Source organism: Lepidochelys olivacea (genome assembly GCF_965140295.1).
Source record: "Lepidochelys olivacea isolate rLepOli2 genome assembly, chromosome: 2".
In the NCBI taxonomy this organism is placed as follows: Eukaryota; Metazoa; Chordata; order Testudines; family Cheloniidae; genus Lepidochelys; species Lepidochelys olivacea.
The window spans coordinates 137,076,223-137,093,088 of record NC_140412.1 but is presented as its reverse complement, the minus strand read 5'-3'; the positions used below and the strand labels follow the sequence as shown (position 1 = coordinate 137,093,088).

The following is a 16,866-nucleotide window of genomic DNA, read 5'->3' as shown; positions in this document are numbered from 1 at the left end:
CTGTTGCTGCTTTCTCTTTGTTTGATGTAAGGTTTGGGTTTTTTTTGTTTTGTTTCGGATTGGTGTTGGTTGTGGGTGTAGTTTTGGGGAGTTTTGGCCTTGCAGGCCAGCCTTGCTGGCACTCCTTTGACTCCCCAGCCGTGGGGTGCAGACACCACCCATTCTCACAGGTGGTAAGGTTCTTGATCTATGGTGATGATTGGCAGAGCTCACCTTCAAAAATCTGCTTCCATGAAGGAGTGTGCCCTGGCGAGGGGAAAGCAGGTCACTTGTAAGAATATAATGTATGCCTCTTGCATGAGCAAAGCTGTTTGTTAGCACACTGAGCCTTGTTAATCTGGTTGCTGTGTGATGGATACCTGTGTGTCCTTGTTCTGCCTCCCTCTGTGTTAGCTGTTAGCATTGCCATTTCTCACGTGCTCCCTTTCATAGGGAATTGAGCTGCTGACCAGAGATTTTACAAGATATGGTTAGGTCACTAGTCCCATTAGAAGAATTCCTTCTAATATATAAAGTCCCAGCAACTCAGCAGGTCCTGTTCTTTCATAGAGAGGTTATCAAATACTGCCTCTAAATCTTTGGAAAGTTCCCTTAAGTATAGAATTGGTGATTGACAATATTTTGTCTGTGGCTGAGGCTTTGGCTTGCTTCTAAGTGGGAGCCTGACGTGTCATCAAGCAGCCTTCTGAGAAGAACCAAGCAGCCACTAGGAAGAATGCACCTGGGACTGAGGTGGCATCTATGAAAGGCTCTGGGCACATCTGTGAGTCACCTGAATGAAGTCCCACAGTGAATACAAATACTAACAGCAGAGGGAACCCTATGCTTTGAAGGTGCTGCAAAGTGATCATTTTAGTCTCTGGAGTTGAGGAGCACAGTGTTCTATGAGCAAACCTAGCACATTCTGAGCAGGCTGCTGAGGGCTGTGGGTGTGGGGATTTCCCAGCAGCCACTATCATCCTCCCAGTCCTCACAGCCTCCCCCGCCCCCCCCGTTAGTCACTTGGCGGCTACCTTCCTTAATGTTCCTGAGACGTAGTGACTGTGGGTCTGGGACCAATGGGGATGATGACCTCATGGACCATCTGGGTCCTGAACTCAAGATGTCATTAGCTGTTTGCTTGATGAGAGCAAGGGTTAACATGGGTGGACATGAAGGGTATGTTTTCTAAACCTAACCTGATTTTACTGTCTGCTTGGTATACTGTGAGACATATTCTATCTGAGTTTGACAAGATAGAAAGTGATGACCAAAGTGCATGTTCCCTTAATCAGTAGTAATGCCAGGGGCTAGTGACCATGTGATTTATTTCCTTTTTAGTTGGATCTCTGGATTTCTCTGTCCCGTCTCTCCCTTTCCCCCCATGATGCATGCTGATCCAGTGGACAATCTAACATGTGGGTCGCTGAATATCATTGGGTGCAGGGATGTTTAAATCCTATGGCTTTTTAAAAATATTTGTCCCAGAAGAAGGTTGACACTTCTTTTTTTGCAATAGATGCACACAGATGGTGGCAACTGAACTGACTAACTTGCCAACTGGAAGGGAGAGGTTTTTCTGTGTCCTGTATCCACAGTGACTGCAGGCGTTGTATTTCTTTTTAGTGTTCCATATTGGCTTGGAAACACAGTGTAACATATCTTGTGACTATTATCTTGGATAAAGTGAAGATATCGATGTTGAAGAGCAGAAAATATCAACTGGCTTGCTTCATTATTAGTGATGCTCTTTGTTGTTTGCTTTTTTTAAGACTTCTTGCATGATCTTGATAGACTAAGCTTTGGTCCATTGAAAATGAACCTTATCATGTTGTTGATTAGAGACTTGGTTTGAATTTGGCATTACGTTGTTTCTGTATTTTATGTTCTGACTTTATTAAGCAGTTTTTTAAAAGTCTGTCCCTATATATTATGTAATCTAGGCATTTACAGAAGTTGAATCTCCACCTTGATAGCTATTCCTGTATTGAACTGACACTTGAAATGTAATTATGGTTATAGACTTTTGCATAGGTAATTAACATCTTTTTAAAAAATTCAGTCACTTTTTCTTAACACTCCTCCTCACACTGTTACCTGAGAATCTGATTGAGGGAGCCCTTGTTATTGTTTGAGATGGGGCTTTGTAATGCTATTTTAAACTTCATAATTTTTTTAAGTTACAGAAAATAAACATTTACATTAATAAAAAAATTGATTAAAGAAAGCTTAATTTAAGTGTTCCTAGGATCACAAAGTGTCAGATAATCAATTGTGTACTGGTAGTATTTATTTGTTATTTAATGGCATTAGGTAACTTTCCACACACTATGCAAGGGAGCAACAGAGAAAACGGTCTCATCCGTCACTAAATGAAAACTTGTCTTGTATTTGATCTTTGATACCTTTGAAAGCTTTATGAGAGAGAGGGATGGATGGTAAGGAGTTTTACTGAGGCCTCGATTGCTGCAGATTCAGCCCAGATTGACAGCTGTTTGATGTTTCTTGTGTAAATTAAGTTTGGCGTTGTTACAATTCTAGAAGACCAGTATCCCTATCACCAAAAACTACCCTCACAGTTAGCAGTCTCAGCAGAGGCCAGTGATTTAATGGTAAAGAAGACTGAATTACCTTGTCCCTTGAGGGGCTTCCCTCCAGGTTACAGCACAATGGTGGAGGAGTGCTCTGCCTATGTATGTGTTCGGTGGTAGAAGACTTTTTATTCTAAGACTGGAACTAAAATTAACAAGTGGTACAGGGGTAGCTGACTTTTCTCCTGGGCAAAATGTGAAATCCTCAGGCCTAACTCAGGAACATGATCAGGCATCTCATTTGCACATTGAGTGCACATTTGTCTATTGTGGACTGCTACTTAAGACAGTGATTTCCTCATGGATTAATTCTCTTCCTAACCTCAATTCTAAACCCTCCCTGTAGGGAGCATGAAAAGTAACATTACAGCAGGTTAAAAACAAACCATCCTTACTTCAATGACATGAACGGGGCATCTGCTTGGTTATGTTCTCTGTTTCTATCTATTTTTATTTCCTCTCCCTCATTGTAGCAATTTCACATTTAATACCAACCAATCTTCTATTTATTATTTCTTCATTTCTATGTTTGCTTCTCCTCCTGGTTTTGTGTTAAATGGGAAATTTTTTGCGGTCCTCTGGGGGAAGCTTGAAACGTGTTATATTTAACACAGGGGTGAAGAGGGCTTGAACTGAAAGTTCCTGAAGAGGGGGAGGTGGTAGTGTCCGGGATCACTGGATAGCATGTTGTATTTTTGAGAATACTTCCCATGAGCAGAAGTGATCAGTTTTTCAGATTTTCATTTTGTTTAGATTATAACAGTAGTCAACATGCTCTCTTTATCTGTCCAGTTCTTACCCTCTTCTTTCAGAGCATGAGAATCCTGGCCAGGTATGGTCTTCTGTGGGAATAATATGTGAAGAGGCCGTAGGGAGAAAGAGACATTTATTCCACCCACTCCTCTAACACAGGCTGTAACTCATCTCTCAGCATGCAGCTGCCAATAAGCCTGAAGGATGCCAGAGCTGCCCAAAAAGCATAGCTATCAAATTTGCCGAAATATGCAATCCAGCTGCAATATAACACACACACACTAGGTCATTGCGGTTGCACTAGCCATGGTTTGGGGACCATAGATATGACAAGAAGGACCCAACCAGGGAAAACACAGTCTGTGGCCACCCACTGATTTGGACTTTGAAGCCAAAATGAAATTTTTTGGGGAGGTTTAGTTTATGTGGGGGCAGAGAAGACTAATTTCATCTCTTCAGAGAAGGAATTAGGTAAACTCTACCATATATAAAATAAGTAATTACACATTTATAATTGGTAGAACATCTGCCATACAAATTTGATCACAAAGCACTTTATAGAATTTTCATAAATGATCCCACTTTAGAATAATAAATAATAGCGGGGGAAAGAATTTGCATAGTATATAGCAAGGGAAAACAGATACTTGTAGCTAAGGTGTGAAATGATTGCAAGCTGATGAAGGAGAGAGACACAGGAAGGCTTTTTTGACGGCAGGAGCAGCAGAAGTAACCTCACTTGCACTGAGAGAGGCAAAAAATGGAGGATCAGAGAAGTCTGGCGAACTACTGATGGGCACAGTCTGAACCATGTTAAGTGAAATCCTGAAGATGTACAGCCTGCTAGGTTAGATGCTAATACCAGGCAGGCAGGGTGGAGAACTTAGGGTTAGATTACTTGGAGCTCCTAGAACTGCATTATCAAATTCCTCCTACAAGAACATAAGAACGGCCATGTTGGGTCAGACCAAAGGTCCATCTAGCTCAGTATCCTGTCTTCCAACAGTGGCCAAGGCCAGGTTCCCCAGAGGGAATGAGCAGAACAGGTAATCATCAAGTTATCCATCCCCTGTCGCCCATAAAGATAGATTATTGTAATTGTTTAAACTATTCCATGGTGAGAAATGTCCACTCTTTCACATTCCATTGCCCATCCATAATTTCCACCAAGGAAGTTCAGAATATTAAATAGCAAATTGTCAGTGTGGGTAGAAAGTACTATATATCTTTAGCACAAAAAGTGGAAGGCAAATCTTTCTGGAAACAGATCTGCAAATTCTGTCAAACTGAAAAATAAAAAGGGAAAAAAAGTTTGTATAAATCACAAAAACATATAATTTATCTTGTATTGTACACTTCGTATCCGTTGGTGGGTATTTCCCATCTATTTTCTCTCAAGGGCATTCCCCAGAAGTCATAAGCAGAATTAGTCACTCCTGGAGCTTCAAACTGTGCTCCACAAGACTTTAAAGCAACTTTTAAGTAGTGTACAGGAGCCAGTTCAATGAGGAAGAAAAAAATCTGTCAAGCCGTGAGATGGATTAAATAAGGTAAAATTAAATAATCAGAACTACTAGTTTCTTTGCTGGGTGTCATTTTAAATGAAAGCTCAGGCCTGTGTGTCCACTAAGCAGAAACTGACAAGTACAGGATGCTGACTCACTGAAGCTATTGTGGTTTTATTTTGTTTATGAGAGAGCATCAGAGCTACAAAATTAGCCACAGTATTCTGTTGAATTTTACATTGTGTAGCATTGCATGTGTAAATTTCTTAAACTTCAAAATGGTGCTAAAGCCATTCGATGAGTGTGTGAGCCAATTCCTCTTCCTTAACTTTTACTAAAATCAAATGAGACATTGCAACTAACACCCAATTCATTCTGTCTATTCTGCATAGATATTCAAGCTTCCATGGAAATGTTCACAAGAGAAATGGCTTGTCTGTGGGTCATTGACCAAAACTGAGCTCTCCCCACAAAAATGTCTAGTGTTGGCTGCTGCCTTTCACCCATCAGCTGTCTGCATGTCAGTGGCACTGTATGTATATAAAGCTTGAGTTGAGACAGTCAAGATCTCTGAGATAAAGTATCGTGCTTCCCTACAGCTGTACCAGTTAGCTAGAAAACCAAGATTTAAGCAGCTGCGAGCACTTGGGCAAAAATGTATTACCACAGTATTTATTTCAGTTCTCATATCACTGATTTCTTCTTTCTCTCTTCCTCTTCCTAATTGTGTGTGGATTTTCTTTTTTTAATGTATGCTGTGGTATGTACTTTTATTAGTGACGGCAAGGTCGAACAAGTGTGCCTTGCACTTGGAATGGAAGATGGTGAAGCTTAAAATAGTTCATAGATTCTGCCAGTATTCATTCCAGTCTTGGATTAGCCTCCAAGAAAGGTGTCTCCTGCATAAAATAATTATTTTTCCAGTACACAGTTGCATTGCATCAGAGGAGCAAGGTTATAATGGTCCTCCTCCTGGTGTTTTAGATGATTTTTTTAGGCATTGTAGACCCAAATCCTTAAGCATTTTGAAGGTAAGTGCTGAAATCTTCAACTAGATAGGATATTATTTGGCTAGCCAATGTAGTGATTTGAAGATATCTTTGAAGTTTGCACACAGTATTAGTTGTAGTTTCCTGTGGGCTACTGTTTTATGCCAAAATAGGCTATGGTGCTGTAGTCCAGTTGGGAGGTAACAAAGGCATATATTATTACCAAGGCCAAATCATCTGCCAGTATGGGGGGGGGGGGGGAGCAGACTCCCATTCAGCTGTAAATGGTGGAATCCTAGAAAAAACGTAGGGCTGGAAGGGACCTCCAGAGGTTATCAAGCCCAATCCTCTAGGCTGAGGCAGAACCAAATAAACCTAGATCATCCCTGACAGACGTTTGTCTAACCTGTTCTTAAAAACCTCCAATGATGAGGATTCCACAACCTCTCTTGGAAGTCTATTACAGAGCTTCATTACCCTTATCATTAGAAAGTTTTCCGAATATGTAACCTAAATCTCCCTTGCTGCAGATAAAGCCCATTGCTTCTTATCCTACCTTCAATGGACACAGAGAATAATTGATTTTCATTGTTTTTACAGCATCCCTTAACATATATGGAGACTGTTATCAAGTCCCCCGTCAGTCTTCTTTTCTCAAGAATGAACATGCCCAGTTTTTTAAATCTTTCCTCTTTGGTCAGGTTTTCTAAAGCTTTTATCATTTTTGTTGCTACCCTCTGGACTCTCTCCAGTTTTCCATGTTTTCTAAAGTGTGGTGCCCAGAACTGGACCCAATACTCCAGTTAAGGCCTCACCAGTGCTGAATGGAGCAGAACAATTACCTCCCACATCTTACGTGTGGCACTCTTGTTAATACACCCCACAATATTAGACTTTTTTCGCAGCTTGCACACATTGTTAGACTCATATTCAATTTGTTATCCACTGTAAATCTGAAATCCTTTTCAGCAGTGCTACCACCTAGCCAGTTATTCTCCATTTTGTAGTTGTGCGTTTGATTTTTCCCTGAAATTGGCCACTCTCAGAAATCCCAGAGATCCTCCGCACCCAAAAGAGCAGTGTTCCCTAGTTTTACCTTTAACCACCGTTCATTTAAACTACACAGCCCGTGTAATTCAGTGAAAGATGGTTTATTTAAGAACGAATAGAGATTCTACTAGGGACAACAGAGAATGATGGAAACAAATGATTATAATACAAAACAAAATCATAAAACACGAACTAGGGCCTACTCTTTAAAAGTTCCTTTTCTATCTAATAAAGTAGATTTCAGTCTGTTGCAGAGCTGGCTGGCTTCCCAGGAACCAGGATCCAAACTTTCATGAAAGTTGCTTAACAAAATGAATGGATACTGTGCTTAATTATCTATGAGATGACAACTCCAAATGTGGAATTACATTTCCATACATTTAGTTTTAAACGATTTTATTCTTTCCTTTTTTATTTGTTCTGCATGGTTTTTTTAGGAGTGTTTTTTGCATTTATTCATTCCACTTTAAGGGTAAATGGAATAGTATATTTGGTTTATTATTCAGTTATTGCAGACATGATGAATTTGTACAAGAATAGTGCTATCTTAAATATCTGTTCTAATAGTGTTCTGTGACCAGTAATAAACACCGAATTGCCAAATGGCGATTGTTCGGATCTTTGGTGTGCTAGTTAATGAGATAACTAGCAAGTGAAAAAGATTACCGCACACATTGTGTATAGGGTTGCCAACTCTGACTGAAGCTATTTCAGGAGCTTTTTTTCCCCCCAACATGACATAATGTCATTTTCTTAAAATATCCTATTAAAAACTCCTGGATTGCTTTCAATAGTCACCAGGAGATTGATGCCACTTCCGGGAGACTCCCAGCCAATCCTGGAGGGTTGGCAACCCTAATTGTATATGTGGCATGTTCACAACAGTAGTGTATGGCAGTCTAATCAATGCAACCACTAACAGCATTAGATTGACTTACATTTCAGAATTTGTGAAGGAATAACTTGAGTCAATTAAACACAATCAGTGCCTTGTGTAGGCCTGGGTGTCATGTGGGGATAATTCCATAAAGAATGAGCAAAAAATTTGCAGATACAATCTTTCATGGTAACCAGGTCTCAATATAGTAGATTCTATCAGTGACAATATAGCAATATATTACTAGTGTAAAAAAAAAAAAAGTATATTCTTCTCTTTTACAAGTAAGAAGAATTACCTAGCTTGCATCATCCTGCAGATTTTAAAACCCTACTTATTAATGAGATACTCAATATTACATTTGGACAGCTGTCAACAACTTAGCCTGTACTCCTACATGTGTGTTACTGTTAAAATGCTGGTAATAGAATGGCAATAAAGACTACGTCTTAAGAAAATAATTAAAATCTTAGAAGATGTTGACTTTGATAATTCTAATGGCATTGAAATATAAATGTTATTTATAGAAACATGGGAAACACTTGGCGAAGTTGGGATGGCTGCCAGAGAAAGAGTAATCCAGAAGTAGCGAATGGTGAACAGAAACCCACGTTAAAACAGAGGACTAGATCAAACAGTTGTTCAAACCAAGAAGTTCCACAGGAGAGCAATCTACAATCATGCAAAGGGGAAGCAAACAGAGATTTAATCCAGGAAAAGCAAGATGGTAACATTTCTGAAGACTCTGACAAATTAAGGTAACGTTTTGGGTTTTGTTTTATATGTTTCTGATGGCATTGCCTTCTGTTTGAATGTCTCAGTATATTCAAAGCATTTTTAAAAATGAATATTAAAAAATAACCCAGCACCCTGTATTTGTCTAAACAGATAAGCACATTACTATTTTACAGAGGATAGTGCCATCCTAGATCACTTTGACTTCAGATATCCTTATACAAGTGTCCTCCTCTTTAAAAATTGTGAGCTACATATGTGCTAAATGCTACTGTGTGCTAGATGTATACCCATTCTCTAGTTATTGAAGTTCTTTTCTCTTTTTCTATATGAGAACATTTTCAAACTATTGTATAAGTATTTACTCCTCTTTTTATTCTCACCTATATTATCTAGAAAAATTGTATCCCTTTGAGGGAAAAAGATACTGCATGAAGGCAAAAGTCTTTATTCCTTTCCAGTTTTCAACTTTGTGAGTGCTTGTGAATTTGATGCTTGTGAAAGGAATAGGATTTAAAATAGATCTGTACATAGAACTCATATAGCCGGAACAATGGCTGTGCAAATGTAGATTTACCAGTGTTGCCCCCACCGTAGGTGTTGAAACTAGGGATGTTAGGGGTGCTGCTGGATAATAATAATGGATATAACCCATTATATCCAGGGTTTATAGTTTGGTTCAATGGCTCTCAGCACCCCACTATAAAAATTGCTTCAGCATCCCTGCTACACACTTCAATCCTAGTGAACTAAGTGGTCCAGCTCTAGTACTGAGAATAATGCACTATCTGACCCTTTGATTCTTGGCCTCTCATCTTAAATTGCCAATGAGGATCCTAATTGTGATAGTTTTTATGATGCAAGCACCAGTTCATTAGGAACTAGACTAAGTCCATTAACTCACTTTATATAGGACACAGAGTAGCCATCAGGTTTCGGTCACTACAAAGGTTGGCTGCGTTTGAACTGGGGATCTATAAATGAAAGGTTTCGTATCCCATGGCAAATCTGATCAAAATGGTGGGTTTTTTTTAGTTTTTCTCTCAAAACTTATATTTCTCACTTTTTGTCTATTCACACTGATGTCCTCATAATTTTTCTTCTCTATTTAACAGCGTAGGCCCTGACTGTATTCAAAAAAATGTTGAGCATAATCCTGACTTGTATTTGTAGTTCCAAAAAGTATTTATTTTATTAGTCTTTTTTTTCTATTTATGACCTTCGTTCGTGTGTCTTTTGTTTGAATGTTATGAGTGTGGTCATTAGTGTTTTCGGTTTTACATTATACAGTCCTTGTGCAATGTTCTCATTGTCTTAGCAGAAGAAACTCTTGGAGTACTATACTTACGAATGGATAGCTCATCTCAAAACATTTGAAACAATTTGCTCTAAAGTGAAAACGTTATTTAGTTTTGTGTTTTTTCCTTTTCCTCCTCTGATTATTTTCTCCCTATATTTTAGTGTTTATTTCCCCTAGATTTCTTCAGCATGTTTTTGCCCAGATTAATTCTACGTTGCTATAGAAAAGAGTATTGGACTGTACATAGGCATTAACTCCTTTCAGGGTTCTCAGGACAAATTTTTTGGTGGCGTCAGAGTGCGGCCATCAACTCTTGCTGGTGGTCGCTCTCACACTTTTTCCTAAAATACTTAATTAGCTTTAGGAAAACCAAATCATTGTAACTTACTTATTGCGAGCTAGTAAGTCTGTTGTGAAAGGTGATATTAACAAACATACAAGTATCACTTCACAGCAGATTTACTCAGCCCTGGCAAGCCTGGGTTCAAATTAAGCCCTGGATGGAGGGTCATGGAAGGCAGTGGGGGCCAGAGGAGATCGGGGCAGGGGATAGGCAATGGGGGGGCTGGAGCCTGAAGCCCTGCGGCCAGAGCAGGGATCACAAACTCAAATCACCATGAGGGCCACGTGAGGACTAATACATTGGCCCGAGGGCTGCATTACTGACAACTTTTCATATAAAGATACAAAAGCCCCCCGCCCCCATTCTACCCCTTCCATGAGGCCCCACCCCTGCCCCGCCTCTTCCCACCCCTTCCCCAAAGTCCCCACCCCAACTCCGCCCCCTCCCTACCCCTATTCCAACCCCTTCCCCAAATCCCCACCCCTGCCCTGCCTCCTCCCTCCTGGAAAGCGTTAAGCACGGCCAAACAGCTGTTTGGTGGTGGAAAGCGCCTGGAGGTTGGCAGAGGAGCGGGGATGGGGCACACTGGGGGCACGAGGGGGGACGGGGAGCTGGGTGGGCCGCAGCAAATAACTCTGTGGGCTGCATGTGGCCCACATGTTTGAGACCCGTGGGCCAGAGCCTGGGGCCTGCCTCTGCGCAGTCAGAGCCCAGGGCTGGAGCCCAAAGCCCTGCGGCCAGAGCCTGCCACCCCATCATGCCTGGGGTGAAGCTGAAAGCCTGAGCTCTACTGCCCCTGAGCCAGTAGGGAACTCACAGGCTGCCTGCTCCTACAGCAGTGTGCCCCAGGTGACTCCAGAAGAGAGCAGGGCCCAACCCCTGCTGTTGGCTCCAGCAACCAACACCAAGGCGATGCATCCAGGAGCACTGGGGAGGAGAAGGGGGTGCTACTTTGCCCTCTTCCCCCACCCTTTCATCACTGTCCAGGAGAATGTGGCTGCAAGAAAAGCCGCTGGTGGCCGCATTTGAGAAACACTGTTTTAGACTATTAGAAATCACTGGTGATGTCACTGAAAAAGTGATTTCCTTAACATTTCACTTTCCGGTAAAGGCTGATTTTTTTTCTACGTAACCTCCATTACTATATTACTATGGACATTACTATAGCCATTTCTTATGGAAATAATAGCATGGGCTTTCTATAATCTTTTCAGAGTATTAGTTATTTCAATTTATCTTCTTTCAGACATAGATGTCAAAGGAATTACTATCACTAATTTTTTTCAACCTATATAGGCTTTTCATAATTTCCTCTTATTATATCGAGTTGCTTCCTCTGCTTTTATCTTAGATTTAATTTCTCTTTCCTTTTCAGGCACACCCCATTCAAATACCTGCTAACTATTCATGTCTCCCAATGATAAATGATATGTACATTTAGCTATTTCACTCTTTTTTTCATGTCTCCGATAAATTCTTGTTAATTTGGACTGCTTCTGTAGTCCCTTTCCATTTCTGTGTATCTTCCTCAGAAATTGCCTAAAACTGAATATGTGCACTGCGCAGTGGAGAGGGGCAGTTCCTTTGTTATGCCATTCTGCCGTTATGTACTGCAGCCCAGGCTTGCATTTGCATAGCACTACAAGTGTTCATCTGCCTCCCTACCCACTGCTGCATCCCAGGTCTGGCTTGAATTGTTTCTCCCCAGACATATCAGGCTCTGTGTTACCCAGACAGGCTCTCATTCTAGTCCTTTCTCATTTTCCTTTATTCAGAGCACTCTTGTTTTCTCCTACCCCTGCGCTCTGCACTCCTGGGGGAATTCTGCGCCATTGCGCAATGCAGAATTTTGCAGAAATTAACGTGCACACAGAATTTCATTCCCCCCACAGAAACGGGCTGCAGTGCTGCTGGCCGCCACTAGAGGCTGCTGGACCCAGCAGAGCCCAGCTCACACATAGAAGACAAGGCCGTGGGGGGGGGGGGGAGGGAGCTAGAGGGTTCCTGGCAGCTGCAGTTCCGAGCACTCCAACGGAAGGAGATGGCAGCGCGCAGGAAACTCCATGCAAGCCTGGGACCAAGCATCAGGCTGTTTCTCCCTCTGGATCTCTGGGGGGGAGGGGGTTCAGGTATCTGAGCAGGGGGCCCCCATGACTGGTCTCTGGGGGAGAGGAGGTTTGGGTGTGTTGTCTGGGGGGGAACCCTGGCTGGGCTCTGGGGGTGGAGGGCTTGTGGGTGTCTGGCCCCCCTACTGGGCTCAGGGGGCAGGGAGGTTGTGGGCATCTGGCCCCCTTGCTGGGCTCTGGAGTGGGGCAGAGAAACAGGAACTGGGCTGTCATAGGGGTTTCTTTAACACTCTATTTCTGGGGGAATTTTTGGGTGTGTCTGTATTGTTACAGACATACTTGCTGACAGATATTTTGAAATAAATTGCCAAAATAATTGAAACTGGTGTGATTATGTAGTGTTATTTTGACAAATAAAATGTGAAGAATTTTAAAATATTGTGTGCAGAACTTTAATTTTTTGGCGCAGAATTCCCCCAGGAGTAACTCTGCCTGTGTGCATGTGTGACAGGTGTGTGAGTGACTCAACATGGTTTCCCCTTCTTCTGCGTACCCTGAGCCCATGGGAAGCTGCATATGGCACCCCACTGCCTCCATCCCTGCCCAAGCTTCTATATCCCACCTGCCTGCTCCCTCCTGACTTCTATATTGCCCGCAAGTCCTATCTCTTTCTTCACTACCCACCTGTGAAATTGGTATGGCCCAACTCCTTCTGGGCTGCCTAGCAGCATCGTAGCAGGGCTGATGATATCACTGGAGTGGGCGGGGAGGAGGAGGAAATGGCCATTGTCAGCATGCATGTGCTGAAGGCAGGGCATGGGAGTGAGCTAAGGCGATATTAATTTAACATTAGGCATTCTGCACATTTGCTATAGGAGAAGTGGAGGAAGGGAAAAGAGACATTTTTCACGCATGCATCAACAGCTGAGCATGATAGAAGAAGAGGCTTACTGTATACTTGTGGTTCAGGAGTGAGATAATGTGCATCTTCTGCAATCACTTTCTTTGATGTTGGGGTTGCTTCTGAAGTTGCATGTCTGATGCAGGGACACTGTAGATCACAGGCAAGGGGTGATGTTGGTGTATTGTTTTCAAACTGCTCCCAGCACAATTTGCTCCAGATAGTAGTTACTGATCTCTAGGTACTGGTTTTTGCCGCCCTGTCATAATTTGTAGTCTGGCTAACAATATAAGAACGGTCATGCTGGGTCAGACCAATGGTCCATCTAGCCCAGTATCCTGTCTTCTGACAATGGCCAATGCTAGATGCTTCAGAGGGAACGAACAGGCAAGCATGGAGTGATCCACCCCTTGTCCACTCCCAGCTTCTGGCAAACAGAGGTTAGAGACACAAGGATGGGGGCACTCCAGGCACAATTTGCTACTATTGTGAAATCTCTATTTTAAATTTAGACACAAATAAAGAAAGGTATTTTTGCAGTTTGGAAATGCATTCTACAGAGCTAAACCTCAGGACTATTCTATATAAAACCCTGAATGGAGATGATATTCTTTATTAGTGTCTTTCCTGTATAGATTAGGCCAAACAATTTCTATATTAAACAAACACTTAACAGACACAAAACATTGAAAACAGCATAACACATTGTAAACAGTATTTGGAATACTATGTATACTTTTTAAACACAAGCTATTAGGCAGAAAAATTACCTTTGTTCCTTATACAGACTTCCCCCTTTCTCACTGTTACACATATTGAACAACTAGTTTTCAACATAAAATTTGCAGTTCTGCACACATGAACACACTTCCCTCTGATCTTATTTCAGAGATATTGTCTCAGGCCTTTTCCTCACTGCTAAAACTGAAGTGCCTTGACCTCACTGTGTTTTTACCTCAGAATAGCTCACGTACCTTAGTTACTTTGAGGTTAAAAAAAAATCACCCTTTTTAGCAGTGAGGAAAGGGCATAAGGGCTAGATTCATACCGGGACTTAGGCATTGTGATGCTGAGCATCACAACACCTAATTTTTAAGTGTCTAGCTAGAAAATCACAGGAACAACACTGCAATTCACAAAAGCTGAGTTAGGTGCCTGTGCTCCCTATATAATGAATGGGGACAAATTGTCTTCTAAGAACGTGATTCACAAAAGCCAGCTCACTAGCTGTATTCCCCCAATGTAGCCAATGGGAGATGCCAGTGAGCGGCACGTGTCCCAAGCCTTGCCCCTCTCACAGAAGTTGGGACTGCAAGGAGGCACCTATCCATGCGAGCTATCCGCAGCTGGGAACCACTCTCCTGGACTCAGGCGTCTTAGGCGCTAAGCTGTTTTGTGTCAGAATGAGCTAGGCAGGTGCTAAGCAGCTGGAGGAGGTGCTGGTGGTAGTGCCTTCCTTGTAAGTTTCAGCCCAGTGGTTGGAGAACTCACCTGAGATGTGGGAGACCACTGTTCAAATCCTCTCTCTCCCTCTGCCAAGGAGGGAGTTGCACTTGGAGCCTCCCATATCCAGGTGGGTGCTCTAATCGCTATGCTAAAGGTTATAAGGTGAGCAATGGCACAACCACCCCACCTCCTTCTCTGGCCAGGCTTTGAATGAAACCCCATCTCGTAGGCAGCCCCTGAGCACTCCTACCAGATTGGGCCTAACCCACAAAATAGGCATTTGCCGGCCTATCTGCCCTGATTGGTGAGTCGCTCTGGGGATTTGGTGGGAGATAGGCGTCTGGATGCCTAGAATAAGGCCCGCCCCAAGGCCCTGCTCCCACTTTCTGTTCTTCCCCCATGGCCCTGCTCGTGCTGCTCTTCCCGACCTTGCTCCACCTCCCCCCCGCAAAGTGTGCGAGAGCTCAGGGCTTGCCCAGGACTTGGGGAGGCTGGGGTCATCTGGCGGGCCAGTGCTCAGGTCAGCTCAGGCTGGCCAGCAGGCTGTGGCTCAGGCCAGCCAGCAGCCCGGAGCAGCTGTGGCGGGCAGGCCAGGGCCTGTTTGGGCCAGGCGGTGGCCCAGAGCTTGGGGCAGCTGTGGCAGGCGGGCCAGGGCTCTGGCCTTGTCAAGGTTCCTTCCCCACTCTGAACTCTAGGGTACAGATGTGGGGACCTGCGTGAAAACCCCCCTACGCTTATTTTTACCAGCTTAGGTTAAAACTTCCCCAAGGTGCAAACTATTTTACCTTTTGCCCTTGGACTTTATTGCTGCCACCACCAAGCGTCTAACAAATATATAACAGGGAAAGAGCCCGCCTGGAAATGTCTTTCCCCCCCCAAATCCTCCCCAAACCCTACACCCCCTTTCCTGGGGAAGGCTTGATAAAAATCCTCACCAATTTGCGTAGGTGAACACAGACCCAAACCCTTGGATCTTAAGAACAATGAAGAAGCAATCAGGTTCTTAAAAGAAGAATTTTAATTGAAGAAAAAGTAAAAAGAATCACCTCTGTAAAATCAGGATGGTAAATACCTTACAGGGTAATTAGATGCAAAACAGAGAATCCCTCTAGGCAAAACCTTAAGTTACAAAAAGACACAAAAACAGGAATATACATTCCATTCTGCATAGCTTATTTTATCAGCCATTTAAACAAACAGAATCTAACGCATATCTAGCTAGATTACTTACTAAGTTCTAAGACTCCATTCCTTTTTTGTTTCTCCCCCCGCTTTGAAAGTATCTTGTCTCCTCATTGGTCATTTTTGGTCAGGTGCCAGTGAGGTTATCCCAGCTTCTTAACCTTTTACAGGTGAAAGGGTTTTTCGTCTGGCCAGGAGGGATTTTAAAGGTGTTTACCCTTCCCTTTATATTTATGACAGGTCTGCTTGGGTATTAACTTCACAGCTTTAGCATGTCTATGTAGATGAGCCTTTAGTAAGTAAAGGGAAGGGAATAAGGGAAATTGAGGGGGGAAAATGCACGTGCATGTGCGCACACACACTGCAGACATTCAGGTGCAAATATTTTTGATTATGTTCTCCCCACAATCAGTGTCAGAGTTGTCAAGCCATGAACAATAATGGTGCATTAAACACCTCTGTGTCAGCATAGTGTGTCTTCTCACTGCTAAGAAAATGTTTTTACTGTAGAGTAACGAACATGCATTAGCCTTCCCACTGTAAAAACATAGTGGAGATAAGGCACGATAGTTTCACGAAAAGGCAGACTAGGTTAGGTCAGCACTGTGTCCCCTGCCAAACCAATGCTAATGAGTTCCTGATGCTGCCCCCTGACCCACCTGTACAGTCAGTCCACCCTGGCCCTGTCCTCCACCCTGGCCGCACAGCAGGGAGTGCGGCCTAACTCTGCCCATGTGAGGGCAGTGGGCGGCTTCAGTGCGTTTTACTGAGCATGCTCCATATCAGCAAAGCTGTGGATTGTGATGTCACATGGGCAGTTAGAGTTCTTGCCAAAAAGCTTTGGAAGCCGTGTAAGAACAAAAGGGGGGAGGGATGTCACGCGCAATGCGTTTGCACTGGATGAGGGAGCGCTGCAGTTTAACCCCTCGGCTGCTGGCTCTGTTCTTTGTCCGCCTCGTGCCATGGCTGCCGCATGGGGCGGCCGGTCTGAGCTGGGAGCACCCCTGGCTGCAGAGGTCCGAGTGTGTCGTGGGGCTGTCATGGCAACTGGTAACAGGGCGCTGTTGTAGCATGAGGACCACAGGCCTCTCCCCTGACCCCCCCTCTCCCCTGTCTGCTGACGTGAGGCAGGGGGCTGAGGAAACGGAT

At 43.2% G+C, this 16,866-nt stretch overlaps 1 protein-coding gene across 1 annotated transcript in view; it reads left to right on the top strand.

The window, feature by feature from the left end:
* Positions 1 to 16,866, top strand: part of OTULIN (OTU deubiquitinase with linear linkage specificity) — a 47,839-nt gene that overhangs the window by 1,613 nt on the left and 29,360 nt on the right. Inside the window, exon 2 of the mRNA XM_084621869.1 lies at positions 8,272 to 8,502. Within this exon, the coding sequence (XP_084477995.1) occupies positions 8,272 to 8,502 (231 nt within the window). The remainder of the gene's footprint in view (positions 1 to 8,271; positions 8,503 to 16,866) is intronic.